Source organism: Poecilia reticulata, linkage group LG11 (assembly GCF_000633615.1).
Source record: "Poecilia reticulata strain Guanapo linkage group LG11, Guppy_female_1.0+MT, whole genome shotgun sequence".
Classification (NCBI taxonomy): Eukaryota; Metazoa; Chordata; class Actinopteri; order Cyprinodontiformes; family Poeciliidae; genus Poecilia; species Poecilia reticulata.
Window position 1 is genome coordinate 20567637 of NC_024341.1, and position 16873 is coordinate 20584509.

Sequence of the window (16873 nt, forward strand, 5' to 3'; positions counted from 1 at the left end):
ATCTTATTTGCCTTTTAAAACTGAAGTAGATTGATCTATTTTCATGATTTTGTTGGTATTACACTGATGGGTTTGTGAAATATAAAAATATTTATTAGTGGTGGGACTAATATGTTCCGAAGTGCATTTTCAGACTCAAGTCTAGCTCCTTTACGTTCGTCTTGATATTTTACCTTTCAMATTATTAAAAGGCATTTTAATTTTGTTATATCTACATTTCTGATTTAGAGGMAAGCTACAGATTAAAATCCCACATTCGGCAAATAAAAGTACATTTCTCAATCCTAGCTGAAGTTTTGTCTGATTTAATATTTGTCTGTAGAAAAACAGGTGGCATTGTTTTTTATACAGTATATCAATTATGTTATGGAACCAAAATCACCAGTAAGATTTAAAAAAAAAGCATATATTCTATGAATGCACACAATTATTAACAAAAGGCCAGACTATTTTATGCTGCGGTTCCACACGTCTGTGCTCTGTCTACAGTCCTGTATTCATGCTGGCTTTTCTTACTCRGTTGGCAATTCCTCCCTCCTACTAGCCTCCCCCCAGTGACTTTAGCCATTTAGGCCCTCAAAGCACAGCTGTGGTCGAGGAAAACAGAAGCGATCTCACTGTCCTCAACCTTTTGCCTCAGGGACTGTGGCAGATAGACYGGGGTTTATTTTTGACAAAGCTATGTGACAGGTTTCATCACGTGTTCTCGGATTGTTCCAAGAAACGTGGGGTTGAGGGCAACACGCACTCTAACAAGTGCTTATAGCTTGCTAAGCTGCCATGAGACGGCATGCACGTAAACAGTGATTCTTGATTCCTGACAAAAAGCTGCTGTAAATCACACAGATTTTCTGGATAAGTGTTTTAAGAAGCAGAGTAGTAAAGTAGCAGTTATTTCGTCAGAAGTAGTTTCACACAAGCTAAATGCCTTGCCTGTAAACCTTATGTGATTTCTGCTAAAATAAAACATAAAGTCTACACCAAATTCTGTGTTAACTCAAATAAAATGCCACGGTGATTCTTTGTTTCTAATTGGAAGTTTTATTTTAGTTTGTCACAAGCTAAGAAGAAGAAGCAAATATGTGGAAGAAGGCTTTCTGGTCAAATTCAACCAAACTTTAACCAAAATGTGAGGAGGAAAACACAAGAAACACACAGTAAACATGGTGGTGCCAGAATCATACCAGGATTACAATGGAATTATTTTCGATGTGTTAGAATGGCTTTGTCAAAGTAGAGACCTAAACCTAACTAAGGAATCCATGGCAAGACTTGAAAATTGATGTCGACAGGTGGTGCTTATCCAGAATTATGAATTATGTAGAATTATATGTGAACTTCAAGTGAAATAGGAAAGTAGACTATGAAGTAGTATAAACCTGGCAGCAGCAGCACACCCTCTGGGTATTTCTTCGCCCTATAACAATGTTTGTCTAAAATAACATTTTCCTCTTGCAACATCACATTTAGTGGAAACACACCGAATATGTAAACAAGCCGATCCTATTACAGTGTGCCCAGCATGTCCACCTTTGTGGTACTGAAAACCAGCAAACGTACATCTAACGAAAATAGGTCACGTTCCAATGAGCTGATATTAGGTTTGGAATTTCCCCCAGTTGGCCTAAAAATTCAGTGAATGCAGACACATGTATTTTTTTGCAAACCTTTGTTCAGCATCCCCTAGCAGGATTTCTGTTGGGTTCAGGTCTGGTATGTAAGTGTGATATTGCAATACGCCACACACACACACACAAGCGTTCCATTGTAAATTCAAGGCTCTTTTTTGGGTTTATTGTCTTTACATTTTACATTTTGTCTTTAAAAGGAGAAGCATTTTTCTTTTGATTTTTATTGTACTGCAGTTCTGTCTTTATTTTTTAKAGACACATTTTCTTCATTTTTCCATTCAGTCTGAAATATTCACTCACATAGGGAAAAGAATCTGCGGAGTGTTTGGATGTGCATCAGGTTTGSTGTGTGTTAAGGAAGGAATAGACTTATGTCTCTGTTCCTGTGTGTTTCTTTTTTATGTTTTTAATTTGGCAAAATGCATATTTTTGGTGTTTATGTGTGTATTCAAGTACTGTATTAATTATATCTGGATGCTTTAATTTGATATTGATTGCCAGGGGGTGTGTATATTTCCTGCTGTGTATCACTGGGGCTCTTTTTCTCCCTACCGGAAGCCATGGAATCATTCATGTTTTCATAATAGTAATATTGGACTGCATATTCTGAAAAAGGTGTTTCTCTTTCTAATTGCTGTAGTTAACCTATTGGAATTGCTATGAAACATAACCTTTATGGCATGAGTCATTAAAAATAGGTACAATTTTATCAACACAGACTAATTWGTGTGTGGAAYATTACCCATAGATAAACCCTCATAACCCATAACACATTAGCTAAGTGTAACCTCTCTTACACTTAGTTAATGTGTAAGAGAGCTTGCTGCATAATACTTATTACCAAGGTCTCGTCAAATTTCAAAACAGCATGTCAGCTTCTGTACAATATTTGACTGTAATTGAAAGGATTACATGCAGTATAAATTAACACTGATTCTGGAATGTACTCTAATCAAAACTGAAATACCTAATTTATYGTCCTGTTTGCCCGCTCAACAAAACTATTAACTTTAAAAAAACCAAACATCTGTTTTCCTTCTAAAAAGACTTACAATCTGCAAGACATACTTTATAATTCTGTTTAAATGTTTAATAAACAGAATTTGACAACAGAAAGTGTCATACTGTTGATTTCTTGACTCTTTCCTTCGTTGTCATTATTTCCAGGGTCTAGATGAGGAGGCGTTGGTTGACCACGGGAAGACCAGCTTCACCACTCTTTCAAACTATGAGACAGAAGATTTGGAAAGTAAGTACAAAGCCTTTCAGCTACACGTAGTTTACTAGCAGTTAACAGTTGTTTTTTTTCTTCTGTTCAGTAATAAATCGAAATATTTGGTCCTTTGAGGGAAAAAAGCCAATTTATCTCCGAACCTAACCTTGGGTGATGCTAATGGATATATATTTTTGTAGTAATTGTGATGTTYATGGCAGATTAAAAAAAATAGTTTTAATTTTTTTGTATATAACTGTCATTGATTTTTATTTATTTATTTTTTTTAGGGAAAATGAAAAGAAAACCATTTGATAATTTCCTATGGAGTTTCATATGTAAAAATGTAACAGACACCATTTAACTCCATTAAAATCCAATCAGCAGAAAACAGCTGATGAGTTTAAGCCGTATTGCTCTCAAGAGTCTTGGAAACCAATAAGCAGTGGAAAGAATGGAATCATCAGTAATGTGTCTGTATCTGTATGGAAACTCTAATGGCTCTAATTTCCTGTTGACATCACTTTGTGGTAAACAAACCGCACATTTCTGTCATTATTTCATTAACAGCGAAGTAAGAACCTTTGTTTGTACCCACTACGTAATGGTGAATGTTAAGAGTGCACACCCAGTTACAAAAGGCTTTTTTTTTTAACACACATGGTGTCATTTATGATTTAAAGTAAATAAATTTTCATCAGAGGCCACATATTTACTGTGGAAAATAATTAAATCTGTCAGTACCTCGGTTTTCAAGTYTACCTCTTCCCCCTCCATTGCTTTTTCTCATGGTTCACTTTATCCATATTCTTCACATTGCCTCTGAGTTTTTTTCCTCATGCTGCATCTTGGTGTCATTTCTCCTGAGTTTCCCCTCAAATCAAAGAGAAATGACTCATCCGTTAAAAAAAATGGGTATCGGCAGAGTATGTTGGGTGAAAATAGGCCAGTTTATTTCGGAACGCGGTTCCTTTGTGGGAGTAACAATAATGATGAGAAGCAGAGGGGAAACAACTTAGAAGAGCAAAAGTTAAATGTTGTACTCTGGTTTTCGTCAAGTAGATTAACTTAAGCTTTCCAAAGAAATGGAAAGAGATTCCTTCTGTCTTATCGACAGTGTTGTGTTCTTGATTCTAATGTCAGCTCTTGAAGCCAAAACTATTTTTACCTGTTATCTAAGAGCTTAAGGTTTTTACGCTTGTGAAAACAAAGTTGATGTACTCAATTTGAAATGTTAATATTGTTGTTGCAGTTGTTTCCTTTARGAAAGAATTAAACTAAGAATTTGGTTTATCTTTCTATGCTTTTATTTGCTTACTATGACAAAAAAAAATAATATTTTGCTTTTGAGATAGATGGGAAGTCAAAGTACATGGCATGCTTGGCAATTGAGACAGTCTAAAATAAAGTTGCTTGTGCGTCATTTATTAAATAAAGTTTCCTTTCTTTCCCAGGTCACAGAGCTGTGTACGTAGGGGTCCACGTTCCATTTGGAAGAGGGAGCAAACGGCGGCACCGCCACAGAGAACGCAGACATCACCGAAAGAAGAAGGACAGAGACTGTGAGGAGGAAAAGGAAGATGGAAGAGAGTCCCCCAGTTATGGTTCGACTCTGTTTTTATTTTAAGTACACCATGTCAAAAGTAAATAACTCATTGCACTTTCTTTTTGCAAAAGGTTATATTCCTGTTTGACTTTCTACTGTCACTCTTTTAATTTCTGCCATAAAAAACCTCTAGGTCTCCCAGATTATTTTATTAATGGATCCTTTGCTGTCACAAACCAGTAGATCAACAACTGATCAACTTAAAATGTGTAGATTTGTTTGAAGAATTCATTATTCTTTTTTTTCCATTTACTGGTACTTTTAAAATGTATTTCTAATTTACAATTACTGCATTATCAATTGCTGAGTACGTATTATTGTTGAGAACGTAATTGTAATATGCAGAGCGTACGGTTTCTTATTTGTGTAGTTTACAGCGGACTGTCCAAGCTGAAGGTGATTACACAGCAGGGTCAGGGAAAGTAAAATCCGATCACAAGCGGCCACTCGAAATGCATCCTGAGACCTGCCTAAAGCTCACTGCTTGGGATTAGATTAGGCAAGATGCATGGGAAAAAATAACAGCTAATAGTTGTTTACGTTGTCCACTAAGGTTTACGGCAATCACGTACAAAAATGCATCAAGTAAATCCCAAACATTGTAGAAAAGGGTAGTTTAAATTGGACAGAGCCTTAGTTTGGCATTTTATTGCGTTACAGTGGGTTTCATTTGTTATAATCTGCTTGAGCAGGGTAGAAGCCACACATTTCTATAGTGCCTGGAAGGAATAATATGTGCTGGGATGTGCTGCTCTCTCTCATACTGCAATGCAATATATTTCTCTGCTTTCTGTGCTCGTCATCTTTCAGTTCTCTCTGAAGCATTCATTGCTAAAAAGCTTTAAAGGCCACTGTGAAGCAGCGCCTGACAGGTTGATGGTCGTGACATTTTAAGTGATGTGTGCAAGCACCTTGTATGGAAAAAGTAGCTGTGCCGTCAGAGCTGCAAGATATAAAAAGCAACAAATAAAAGCTTAACACTGAAGATATGCTTAAAAAAAACCCATCTTGGTATTTGAATACATCCACTCATGTTTTCCGTCTGGTTCTAGATCAGCTCTGGAATGTTGCTACACATAAAAGTGGGGAGTATTAGGTTTAATAAAATTAATGTTAAAGGTTTTATGCTGTTTTTGAAATTGTTTTCTTAACACACCGATTACTTTCAGTTACCAACTAGTTGTAATGTTCTGAAAGTTTATTTTTTATAGCCTTAATTTTAAGTCTAAAATATGTATATCATTTGAAGAAAAAATAAAAAAGTTGTACTTTCTCCGAATAGCACCATAATCTTCAAATAGTACAAGTACCACTACTGATACTTAGAGGGACTTCTGAGAAATGTTATGTTTGGYCAGTACAAATACTTCTATGCACTTTTTCTTTACCTCTAAAGTTGGAAGTTTGATCTGGGAATGACATCAAGCTGGCAAGTGTGTGTTTTCCGGTATTTTTGACTTTAAACCCCTGTGGCAACCTGTTCACCAAATAAGGTTGTATAGTACTGTGTGTGTGTGTGTGTGTGTGCGTGCGCGTGTGTGTGTGTGTATAGGAGATTTAATGAGACACAGATCACTGGAGGTGCTGTTATTATGCAGACATTATGCATTATGCATAATGCGTTTCTCACTGTGTTCAGTATTGTAGCTCACATTACTTAGATTCATTTCCGTGACTGAAATAGATGTGAAAAATGTAAAAGGAAAAAAAAAAAAGAAAGCACAAGGCAGCTGAGAATGCAGACGAAGTTTGCCAAAGAGTGAAGAAGTTACATTTGGCAAGGTCCACCCAAAACAGTAGTAGTGATTTTAWAAGCCTCTGACTAAATTATGAGTTGACAAGGTGGAGGTTTTTATTTGTGATTTATTCAATGAGGATAAGAGAGTCAAGGGTAAAGTTTTGCTGCAGTAGATTGGGAATTTATTAAAAACGACACCCTGTGGAGGAATGAAGCCGATTAACGCCAGTATGGGTACATGATGTGACCTGCGGACTTCGACAAATGTTTTATTCTGATAGAGCAGACATAAGAAATTAAAAGCTGCTTTCACAGAACAAATTAAAAAAATTGTGTTTTATATTGCATAAATGTCTTGACATTTTATTCATTCTAGTCTTAATGAACATGCTATTAATCTATTGTAATTTCTCTGTGTTCAGACACACCTTCACAGAGGGTACAGTTCATCTTAGGAACAGAGGACGATGACCTCGAGCACATCCCYCACGACCTCTTCACTGAGCTGGATGAGCTGTCCTTTAGAGACGGTGGCGCGACCGAGTGGAGAGAGACCGCCAGGTTAGAATAGCAATGAAAACATGAACAAGTTGATAAAACATGAAAACAAATAAAGATCTTCTATAGTTGTCTAATTATTCGTTGGTTTTATGAGCAAATGTTAGTGATGATTTCTCTTTCAATTAATGTGGTTCAGCTAAAATGTTATTATTCATATCTAAGTAATTGTGAACCATATTTTTAGTTTAGTTCACTTGTGTAGGTTTTTAGCTTCTAGGCTTTTAATGACTGAACCAAGGGGTGGGCAATGTGGATTTAAATTTTTATCAAAGTGTTTTGTGGTGTAAGCATGACATTTGATAAAAGAGACAATAACAACAATTTATTCCTTCAGTTTTAGATAACTGTATGGCTATGACTGCATTCATATAATATGCTTTCTTACAACACCAGTCACGTGATGTGATTTGTATCACTTAACTGCATTCATTCATATTTTAAAATCTATTAATATTTATTCTCATTGAACAAACACTGGAGAAAATATTAAAACTAACAATCCCAACAATATAGTTTTGGGGGATTTTAAACATCATTAAATGGAAATTAATGTGACAACGATAAATCAACAATCTTGCAATGATTAGAAATTGATCACAATTAATGCTAAACGATACAATAAGTGCCCACCCCTAACTGAAACTTTATTTCCAGGGTGTATTTATCTGCAAAACCTGGGCTCAACTTCCGATTTTAATATTTTCACAGGTTTGCTTTTCCAAACCTTTTAGAGTTAGAAGTGGAATTAGTGATTTTTAGATGCCTGGTATCCCACAGATTGTTTTCTAACAGAAACATGTTCAATTAGTCACAGATTTGGAGTATGAGTCATCCGGCTTGCACTGCTTCTGTTACACTGCGTGCTCTGTCGGATGAAATTTGTCAAAGCAGTAAAATGCAGTCGGCTGTGACGAGAACACTGCAATTTTTTTAATTTGACGGTTGAAAGGCTAACGAGGAGGTTTTTAAGCGCAGCTCTTTTTTTTTGCTCCTTCACGTGAAACATTCTTTCTGTGTGCGTCAGATGGCTGAAGTTTGAAGAGGATGTGGAAGACGGCGGAGAGCGGTGGAGTAAGCCCTATGTGGCCACGTTATCACTACACAGCTTATTTGAACTACGCAGCTGCATACTGAATGGCACCGTCATGCTGGATATGAGGGCCAACAGTATTGAGGAAATTGCAGGTACAAACACAACTCACTGGAATCTCTCAGATGTAATATATTCATCATGGTCATAAAGTTCATATTAATTTACTGTGCTTACTGTTTTACTTGAGGGACAAYTCCAGGAGGAATTTCAAAAGCAATAATTGAATGAATTAGAATTTATTTTTGATGTTTTTAATCCACAAAGGCCTCACGTTTTGCATTCAGRTAGAAATAAATATATGTAGTCCTACTAATAATGGACCAGATCTTCCTTTGGAAGACAGCCCTCGACCAGATGCTTTTTGTAATTAACATGTTTGTGGGCTAATCTCGGCAGGAACATTAAGCCATCTTCTTATAGGTGGCTATATAATTGGTAGAGTTCATTTAAACTCTGCTTGGCGGTTCTTTTACAATGAAAGCATATTTCCTGTTGTAAATTATATGTTCTCTTTTTGAAAAGGTCAGGCAGTCCTAAATAAGATTTGTTTTGCTCGACTGAGTGCAGAAATGGCTTTAGTCAGAATTATGCCAGAGGTTTGTGTGTGTGTATTTGAGCCTGTTTTTATTATTTTGACCYTGTAGAAAATACTAAACAATTTTAGTTTTGTGTGCCCATTTTTTGTTTGGCATGTGATCATTCCACCACGCAAACGCAACAGTTGAAATAAATAAATAAAAGCCCAAAATAAAATGACATTTAAGCTCATGGGTGAATGGAAAGTTTTCACCAGAACTGTCATGTTTGGATTGTGTAACCCTGCGTGTTTATCTTTATATAACTGTCTTTGTGCGTTCCAGACATGGTCATAGACAGCATGGTGGCATCTGGGCAGTTGAAGGAGGATTTGCGCGCCAAGGTTCGGGAAGCAATGCTGAAGAAGCACCAYCATCAGAATGAGCGGAAGCTCAGCAATCGCATCCCTCTGGTGCGCTCCATTGCTGACATAGGCAAGAAACATTCTGACCCACTCTTGCTTGAAAGAAACGGTGAGATCCTACAGAGCACTCACATTTCTTGCTCTTCCATCTATTCAACCACTGGGGAACTGTGCTTAAAAGTCCACTGTTCAAATCCCTCACTTGCCAGCATAGGAGGTGGATGGTCAAAGTGAGTAAAATTTAGAGAAATCTGTTAGTCCCCTGACTGGAAGAGAAATTTGGGTGCTAAAAATTGTGCTAACCCGTATGGCTGGCCTGTCTTTGGGGTTTGAATTAATTCCTGATTTTTCTCCTCAAAGTGTCATTCCAGTGACGATGCCCTACGCACGACCGTGCCTATGGTGTACATGTTGTAACATGTTGGTTAAGAAGCTTGAGATTTCAATATTGAATGAGATGTCACATTCTTCACTTCTCTGCCTGTCGTTTTCACTCGACTTGCATTTCATGTCATTACACTGGAAATTTGAAAGGTTGGTGATGGCATTTGTTGCAAAGTGAAAGGTGTGTGACCAAATTGACATGTATTGTTGTGGCAGAGCTCTTGTTTGCTTGCTGTGCACAGACATCTTGTGAGCTCATCCTYTGCAGCATGCTAGCCTTAAAACTAGAGGTGTTGCCTTTATTCAGTCACAGTGCTTGATTGGTTCATTAAAAGTAGAGATGCACCGATCAGACTTTTTTCAGCTACCAATACGGGTTGTAGCTGATTAGTGCTGTAGTCTCCATTTGTTTTTCTCAGAGGATAACTCAAAAGGATAAAAAAAAAGTCAATTCAGTTTAATTCAATTCAGTGCAGCCTTCCTGTTATCTGCTGAAAGTTTAACTCTCTCCTGCAGCGTCATTTCTTTGAAATARCTTCCTACATCRYCTCTGATCTTACTTCTGAAGACCTCGCTGATATTTAATATAGCTCMACAACCTCTATTGCTTGCAGTCAAACAGCTCGAACTGGCTGCGTTCAGTTATCCTTTTCGACTCTGCTCTATTTCAATATTTCTGATAAAACTATCCAGGACTGAAGTCCAGTATCGTGTCAGGCCTAGGTGACGTATCTCGTGTGTCAAAGGCAGGAACTGAAGAGATGTATTGGACCACTCCTAGCTTATGTTTCCCCTAAATCTTCTTTACTCAGTGATGGCATTCMCACCAAAGAGTATTGTTGTTAATCTTTGACCTGGTGTGCTCATCTATTAGTAAAATAGCAGATGTTTTAATTTTCGGCTGACCAGCCTGTCTATCAGAAAAGTGTCTCGGTGCATCTCTGGTTCACAGTTTGAAGTAATGTTTTTCCTTGCAGACCCTCCAGCATCCCTCTGATTCATCCTTACAGCTTGCTCCACACAGCTATGCTTTTAGCTCAYGTTATGCAAGCACAACACTTTCCAGCTGCACCTTTTTGCGATGCTCTTGCTTTGCATCCTTTCTCACTTTGTTTCCTTGGGGTGCCATCTGTGTATTGTACATCAACTTCAAATTGTTRCCCTCTCTGTTCCATCCCTTATTCTGTTATCCTCTCCTTATCCTCCTTCTATATTTTCCTTCTCCTCTCCCTTTTTTTGCCATTGTCTCCTCTGTTAGGAGAGGGCTTGTCCTCCTCACGGCTCTCTCTCCACAAGCCAGGACTGGCCTCCTCTGTCTCCAGCCTGTCCCAGAGACGAGAGTCGAGAGTCTCCGTTCTGCTCAGCCACCTCCTGCCCTCCTCCTCCTCCAACACTGGGCTGTCTCCGGGCCCCTCTCCCCACAGCACCCCACAAAACACCCCTTTATCGTTTCGCCGCTCCCATCTAAGCCCATCACAAACCCGTTGCACAGGCCCCGGCCCTCAAGGCATACCGGAGGTGGTTGTATCTCCTCCCGAGGACGATGAGCCGGCAAATTCTGCGGAGGAGGACGCAGTGTCTCCACAGCTCACCCGGCGAACGTCCTCGGCATCCCAGAACCACGAGCTGCTGCCCTTAGAAGGCAAATATCTGTGTAGCCTGCCAGTGTGAGTCACAGCTTGAACAGAGAACACTAGCACTAGCATGAAAGCCCTGTTTCCCTGTTTTTTATCTTCCAACCCTGCGACCATTTCATCAACAACCCACTGCAAGGCTGCCTTTCTAAGACACTGGATGTGTTCCAAAAAGTTTTATGTTTTTCTTTTATTTTGGCACCATTAATCCGTTTACCTCCTTTTATGTCTGTTCCAATAAGCTGTTTATTTATTTACACACGTTAGAACCTTCCTAAACTTGCTTCGCTTTACCCATTCAAACACCTCTATGCATTTTCTCAACATCATGTTCTTTGGCCACCCTTTCCTTCACTCTCTCTTCAGTACAGCTGCATGGCTGTGTTTCGCTCCTCTTTTCCCTATGCTGGATTCTTTCCTGTGCTTTTATTTCTACATTCMGCTAACCTCATTGTATAGCACTCAAAGCATTCCAGATAAGGTTTCTCAGCARTGACATTGGAATGTTTTTTCTTTTTTTTTTTTCGGTTTGTTTTTAACCACTATTCAGTGTCTGAGGAGAATCTCAGAAGGTTTTATGTTCAAAAGCAATAGTCAAAAGAACCATTTGAATTAAACACTGGTGGAAAAAGTTGTTAATATATATGCATATGTTTGGAAATATGGCTAAAAATAACATTTTTGTATTTTGAGGAGTTGTGCTCCAACACCGCAACAAACATTTTCTTCATCTTGTCTGGGTTCCTTTTTAATAAACTTAGGCCCTTTACATTGATAAATAAAATGTCAAGYKTGAAGTTGAACTTTGTTTTCCTCACGGAGATGAGAAAAATACTTTTCTCCAATACWTTGCATTCTGCTGTWATATACACCACAAAACTGCTATTGTGCCTTTTGAAAAGGAAGTCAAAGTATCTACAAAAATTCTGCTGTAATTTGTCCTTTCTTTTTGTTTTTGCTGCAATTTTTAGAATTTGACCTGTTATTCTTAAGGCTAACAAGCATCAGAAAAGTGAAACCTGCGTTAGGCTGCAGCTGCTTATGCAGCAGACACATTTCCTCTTTTTACACATCTGAGCGAAAGATTGACGTCACCACTGTTCCCCCTTCTGTAATTCACACAAACCAGAGAGATGAGACTAGGCCTTTCTTATCAGTATGTGTTTACATAAAAAAGTAGGTGCTCTGGAACCAGAAAAACACAACCACTGGGTGCTTCACATTGCACACACACTCACTTGCCTCACATACACATGAAATTTAGCTGTCAAAAGCTAAAAAAAAAAAAGAAAGAAAGAAAAAGATGTGTGAAGAGTCCCACCCAAACAATTCTACCTCAGAAAAAAACAAATTAATATGATGTTTTCACTTCAGTATGACAGAATTTGGCTTGTAACAAATTTGTTCTGTTACTTAAGACATGCACATATGCATGCGTAAGAAAGAAGAAAACAAGATGAATGATTAGAAATAGAAACAAATTAAACCAGGTTGTTCTCGTGCACCTGATTGCTAATTGTTTTTTTTGTTTGTTTTTTTTTTGAATATGCAAATGATACCAAGCTTTCCAGTTATTACTAAATAATATACATTTCACCATGACAAGTAAAACGTAAGGAAGCAAAATACTTATAGTTTTCTATAACCAAAGAAAAAAAAAACCTGACATATTCAATACGAGTGAGAATGTACCCACATAATAATACTTATTCATTGTATGGTTTCAGCAACATACTTTTATACATTTTCTTGAACTGCATGTGGACTTCGTTTGAGATCTTCCCTTAATTTATTCCATAGCCTCACACTAGAAATAAATACATTTTGTTATACAGAAACTTTGTTGTTTGTACGTTTAAGATTTATTTATTTATTAATATTTTCCTCTTAATTTGTAACCTTTATTGCTATTCTTAAATATTGAATACTTTCTGGCAACTATCTGTTATTTGCTTTATACAGTCATGCCACTTTAGTACCCGTCCACATGAAGACGAGATTAGGTGCATCTGCAAATGTTTTTTTTTTTTTTGTCATGTAGATCATTCATACACATGGATTTGGGGTTTTGGGATAACGGGGACAATAATTTTTGAAAACTGGTTCCATAGCAGACACATTTCCAAATGCTGGTTTCATGTTTGTATGTACAGGCGAGCTGCGTCTTTTGTGACATTGTTGCTCAATYTCTCTCAGTAACCCACATGTGCCTCATTCTCACAAGCAGCCAACATGCTGCCAGCCATTTGGTGTTGCTCTGTGTGTTTTAGTCAATCTGTGGCGGTGTTGCATCGCCTGTAGTCCTGCATCCTGTTTTGTGGACGCACATTTGTTCTTAATCATTTGCAAAAGTTTACAGAGTTTGTCTTTGTGTGGACTGGGCCTAGATTTATTGTTGAGACAGTAGCCAGAACTTTATTTGGAGTTCAACTAGTAATACGGGAATTTGCTCTTTGCGGAAAAAAGTAAACGATTTAAAGAAACAAATTTATGAGGGTTACGTCATTAAAGAGTTAGCAATGTGTTTCCCAGAAACAGGAAGTCTTGGGAACCCCTTCTTTTTAGTTTTTAAAATTTATGCTTTTATTATATAGCCTGAAGCAAAACCTTTATTTTTTTTACCTCTGGGTGATGGTTCTATTTTCAGTTCATACTAATTTAACGTCCATGCTTATTGTGTTTTCCTCTTTTGCATCATCTGGAACCCATTCACTTCCTCCTCATCAGTTCCGTAGAATAAACATTCTTTTACCCGAGTAAGAATGTTGTGGGAGCACAGTATGCCAGCAGTATGACTGAAAATATCCTGTGACTACTAGGATTGGTTAGTACTGAATGTGCTATCATATTCGCACCTACGGTGACGTTTTGTTCCTCATAAACCAGGCCAAGAGAGTTTATTTTAGACTGCGTGCATGTGTATATGTTTGTCTGGGTATGGCTCCATTTCAAGGCATGGGTCATTAATAAACTCGCTGGGAAACTGAAAGGTTGGGGGATGATCTTATTATAGCTGGCCAGCTTTTGTAACTGTACCCCCTCCTAGGAATTACATCACATGAACAGGCAGGGATCTTCACATTCATAATATAGAAATATCTTCAGTGGAGGATTTCAGGCTGTTGTCAACTTGAAGTTGAAAAACTTTGAAGATTGTAATGTTTGTAATTGCGTAGATGGGTAATTTAGAGCTATAAAAGTACTACAGATTAGCTTAGCAGGTTGGCATTATGAGCTTTCATATAAGGCTGTCTAATCCTTTGGAAACGTTAGTTGTAGTATATGTGGTCATTGGCTAAATACATGCCACTGTAAGCTRCCATGCAATTATAGAGTGAGTGTATCCAAACTTTACTATGAGTAGCTAGAATATTTACATGATGCTAAACATCCTACATAGATGTCTCTCGAAAGGGCTGCATGAGATATTAAAAATGTATTGTCACTATAATTTAACATTAAATCATAGTGTTGATATTCACATCTCAAAGAACCGGTGCAATATTTGGTTGCATTCTTTGCCTTTCAAACATTTTACCCCTATTGGATAGACTTTCAATGCAGTAGAGCTTCATGCTGTACATTGATTATACCTAAGATATAGAGGATCAYCGATGTTTTTGGAAGTTTTTTAACAACAGATGGGAAAAACCACCTTACAACCACAAATTTGTGCTTTATTGGAATTTTGTTTGATAGATCAACTYAAAGTAGGTRAAGAAAAAAAACATGTAGGGGTTTTAAACATTTATGCAAATAAAAGTTTGAAAAGTAAGACTTGCTTTTGTATTCAGCCTTTCTGAGTCAATACTTTGTACAGCCACTTTTCACTGTCGGTCCGGCTGCAAATTGTTTTGGTTTACACATCGATGGGTTCATTCTAATACATGGTAGAGCTTTCAACCAGACATTTACATTTTAGCTCTTTAGGTATGTTTAGGGGTTTTGTCCTCCTGGACAGTAATTTTCTGTCCCATTGTCAAGTGTTTTGCAGACTCTAACAAGGATTGTCCTGTATTTGGGTCCGTTTTTCTACTGTTTTTACTCTGAAGAACTTTCCTGCCCCTKCTAAAGAAAGTCACAGTATGACGGTGGCACCACCATGTTTGTTTAGGTTGATGTTCAGTGTTACTTTTCCTTYACACATAGGCCAAAAAGCTGCATTTTGTTCCCATCTTACCAGAGCTCCTTCTTCCATCTGTTTGCTGTGTCCACTGCGTGGTTTGTGGCAAACCTGAAATGGGCTTCTTGGGGTTTCCTTTCAACAATGGCTTCCTTGTTACCAATCTTTCATGAAGTCCGGATTTGTGGTGTTATTGACTAAAGTTGTAATAACCCTGTGGACAGATTGTCCCACCTGAGGAACTGAACCGTGCTCTGTTAGCTGTTCATCGTAAAGCTTTTTTTTTCCCACTAATGTTCTCTAACAAACCTTCTAAAAACAGCTGGATTTATACAGAGATTAAATTACACACAGGTGAATTCCATTTAATAAATAGGTAACTCTGTAAGCCAGTTGGATGGATTTCATTTAGGTGGTATCATTGTAAAGGTGGATAAATACACGGAAGTCACTTTTCAGATTTTTTGTTTGTAAAAAARAAAWAAAAATTGTATMATTGTTTCCTTTTTTSTWYGATTTATGGTTAAGCTCTACTTTGATATAATTCTCTGGAATGCACTGAATTAAATTTGTGGTTGTAACTTGGCAGTATGTGGATTCGTTTAAGGGGTCTGAATACTATTTCAGTGAACTGTATGACTATAATCTCACTTTCTGTGATAAATCCAAGTACATGTGCTACCATTCTGATGAAACTAAAAAAAAAAAACTCAATAGAATTTCAGTTATTCTTGTTACTATTTTGCATACGAGTGAGCCAGTATAGTGACGCCACAGCTTGAAAGGCTGGTGTGGGGGAGCATTCCAGGGCTTAGTGCTCCTGAATGTCGTCCTTTCGGCAGACACTGGCTATTATAATCCACCCTATATTCCTAAAGGCTTTGTTGGGTTTGTGAGCAATCGTGCTTCTGTTCAGCGGTCCAAGTTACCTAGCACCCGCTGRGGTTACTCCAGGGTACAGATGAATGACGAAAGCATATGCTGGCAGAAAATGGGGCGTTTAAATTTTGACCCATGAGCTTCTGGAAGTATGAAAATGAGAGAAGAAGAACCTGGTAAAAGAAAGGAATTCAGAGGATAGGCTTGTGCTATTCTTTGATTCAGTGCATTACCCCCTCATTTCATCTCCCTCTCTCATGTCATATCGAGTGCTAGCGTTTCCTGGGTCTGGTATGGTTCTAATCAAATAAGAAATGGTAAAGTGTTTATGCACAGAAATATATAAGCATTGAATAAATGTGTCCAATTACTTGTACAAAACACAAAGCGCAAAGCTGACATTAATTCAAGCTAAGCAGGTTTTATTGTAGTGTCAGAACCATGAGATACTATGACATTCCCKGATTAATTTGTGGAAATTTTMCCTGTTTGGATGCAAATTTTACTAATTAAAATACATGTAAAAAGTAGATCCACAATTTGAGCATTCTCTCCTATTTAGGAATTACATTCAGTGAAATGTTATTGATATGAGTTGATCTTCTGTTAACCAGAATAGATTAGGCATATGTTTGTCTGAGTGACTTATCAATGGCATTAAATTGCAGACCTGCTCGTTTTTTTAATTAAGACTGAGAAAATGTGAAAATRTTGTCCARTTCTTGAGCTCATGCAACAATCCAATGTTCATTGCRATAGCATAATCTTTCAGGAAACATTTAGCTAAAATCAAACTTCTATTTGATCATTGAGAGGGAATTTTTTTWTATATATATATAAAATTACTGGTGCCACAGTTTYGGTACAATTCCTGTACAATAAATGTAACTGAAACATTTTTGTAATTTTAAAGGATCAGACTTTTGATCTTCTTTTAGTCTACTCTTTAATAAGAGTATATTAACCTCTGTTCTGTTCTGTTGGCAAAAGAAGATTGTACAAAGAACAAAGAATTATTGGAAGGGTGCCAAAAAAAAGTGTGTGGCCCTGTTGATTTAGTAAGGAAAAAAA

At 37.4% G+C, this 16873-nt stretch overlaps 1 protein-coding gene across 12 annotated transcripts in view; it reads left to right on the forward strand.

Annotated features, from left to right (window-relative positions):
• LOC103472665 (sodium bicarbonate cotransporter 3-like) overlaps positions 1–16873 on the forward strand; it is a 52456-nt gene that overhangs the window by 13760 nt on the left and 21823 nt on the right. For 9 of the 12 annotated variants that reach the window (XR_534907.2, XR_534908.2, XM_008422443.2 and 6 more), the window contains exons 2-7: positions 2799–2880; positions 4299–4448; positions 6611–6749; positions 7774–7934; positions 8703–8891; positions 10425–10808. Coding sequence is in view for 10 of the 12 variants with exons in the window: in XM_008422443.2 (XP_008420665.1) it covers positions 2799–2880; positions 4299–4448; positions 6611–6749; positions 7774–7934; positions 8703–8891; positions 10425–10808 (1105 nt within the window). In the remaining 2 variants the exon portion in view is untranslated. Of the gene's footprint in view, positions 1–2798; positions 2881–4298; positions 4449–6610; positions 6750–7773; positions 7935–8702; positions 8892–9161; positions 9317–10424; positions 10809–16873 lie in introns of those variants that run through there. The other 3 variants (XM_008422442.2, XM_008422447.2, XM_008422450.2) reach the window with 3 other exon arrangements.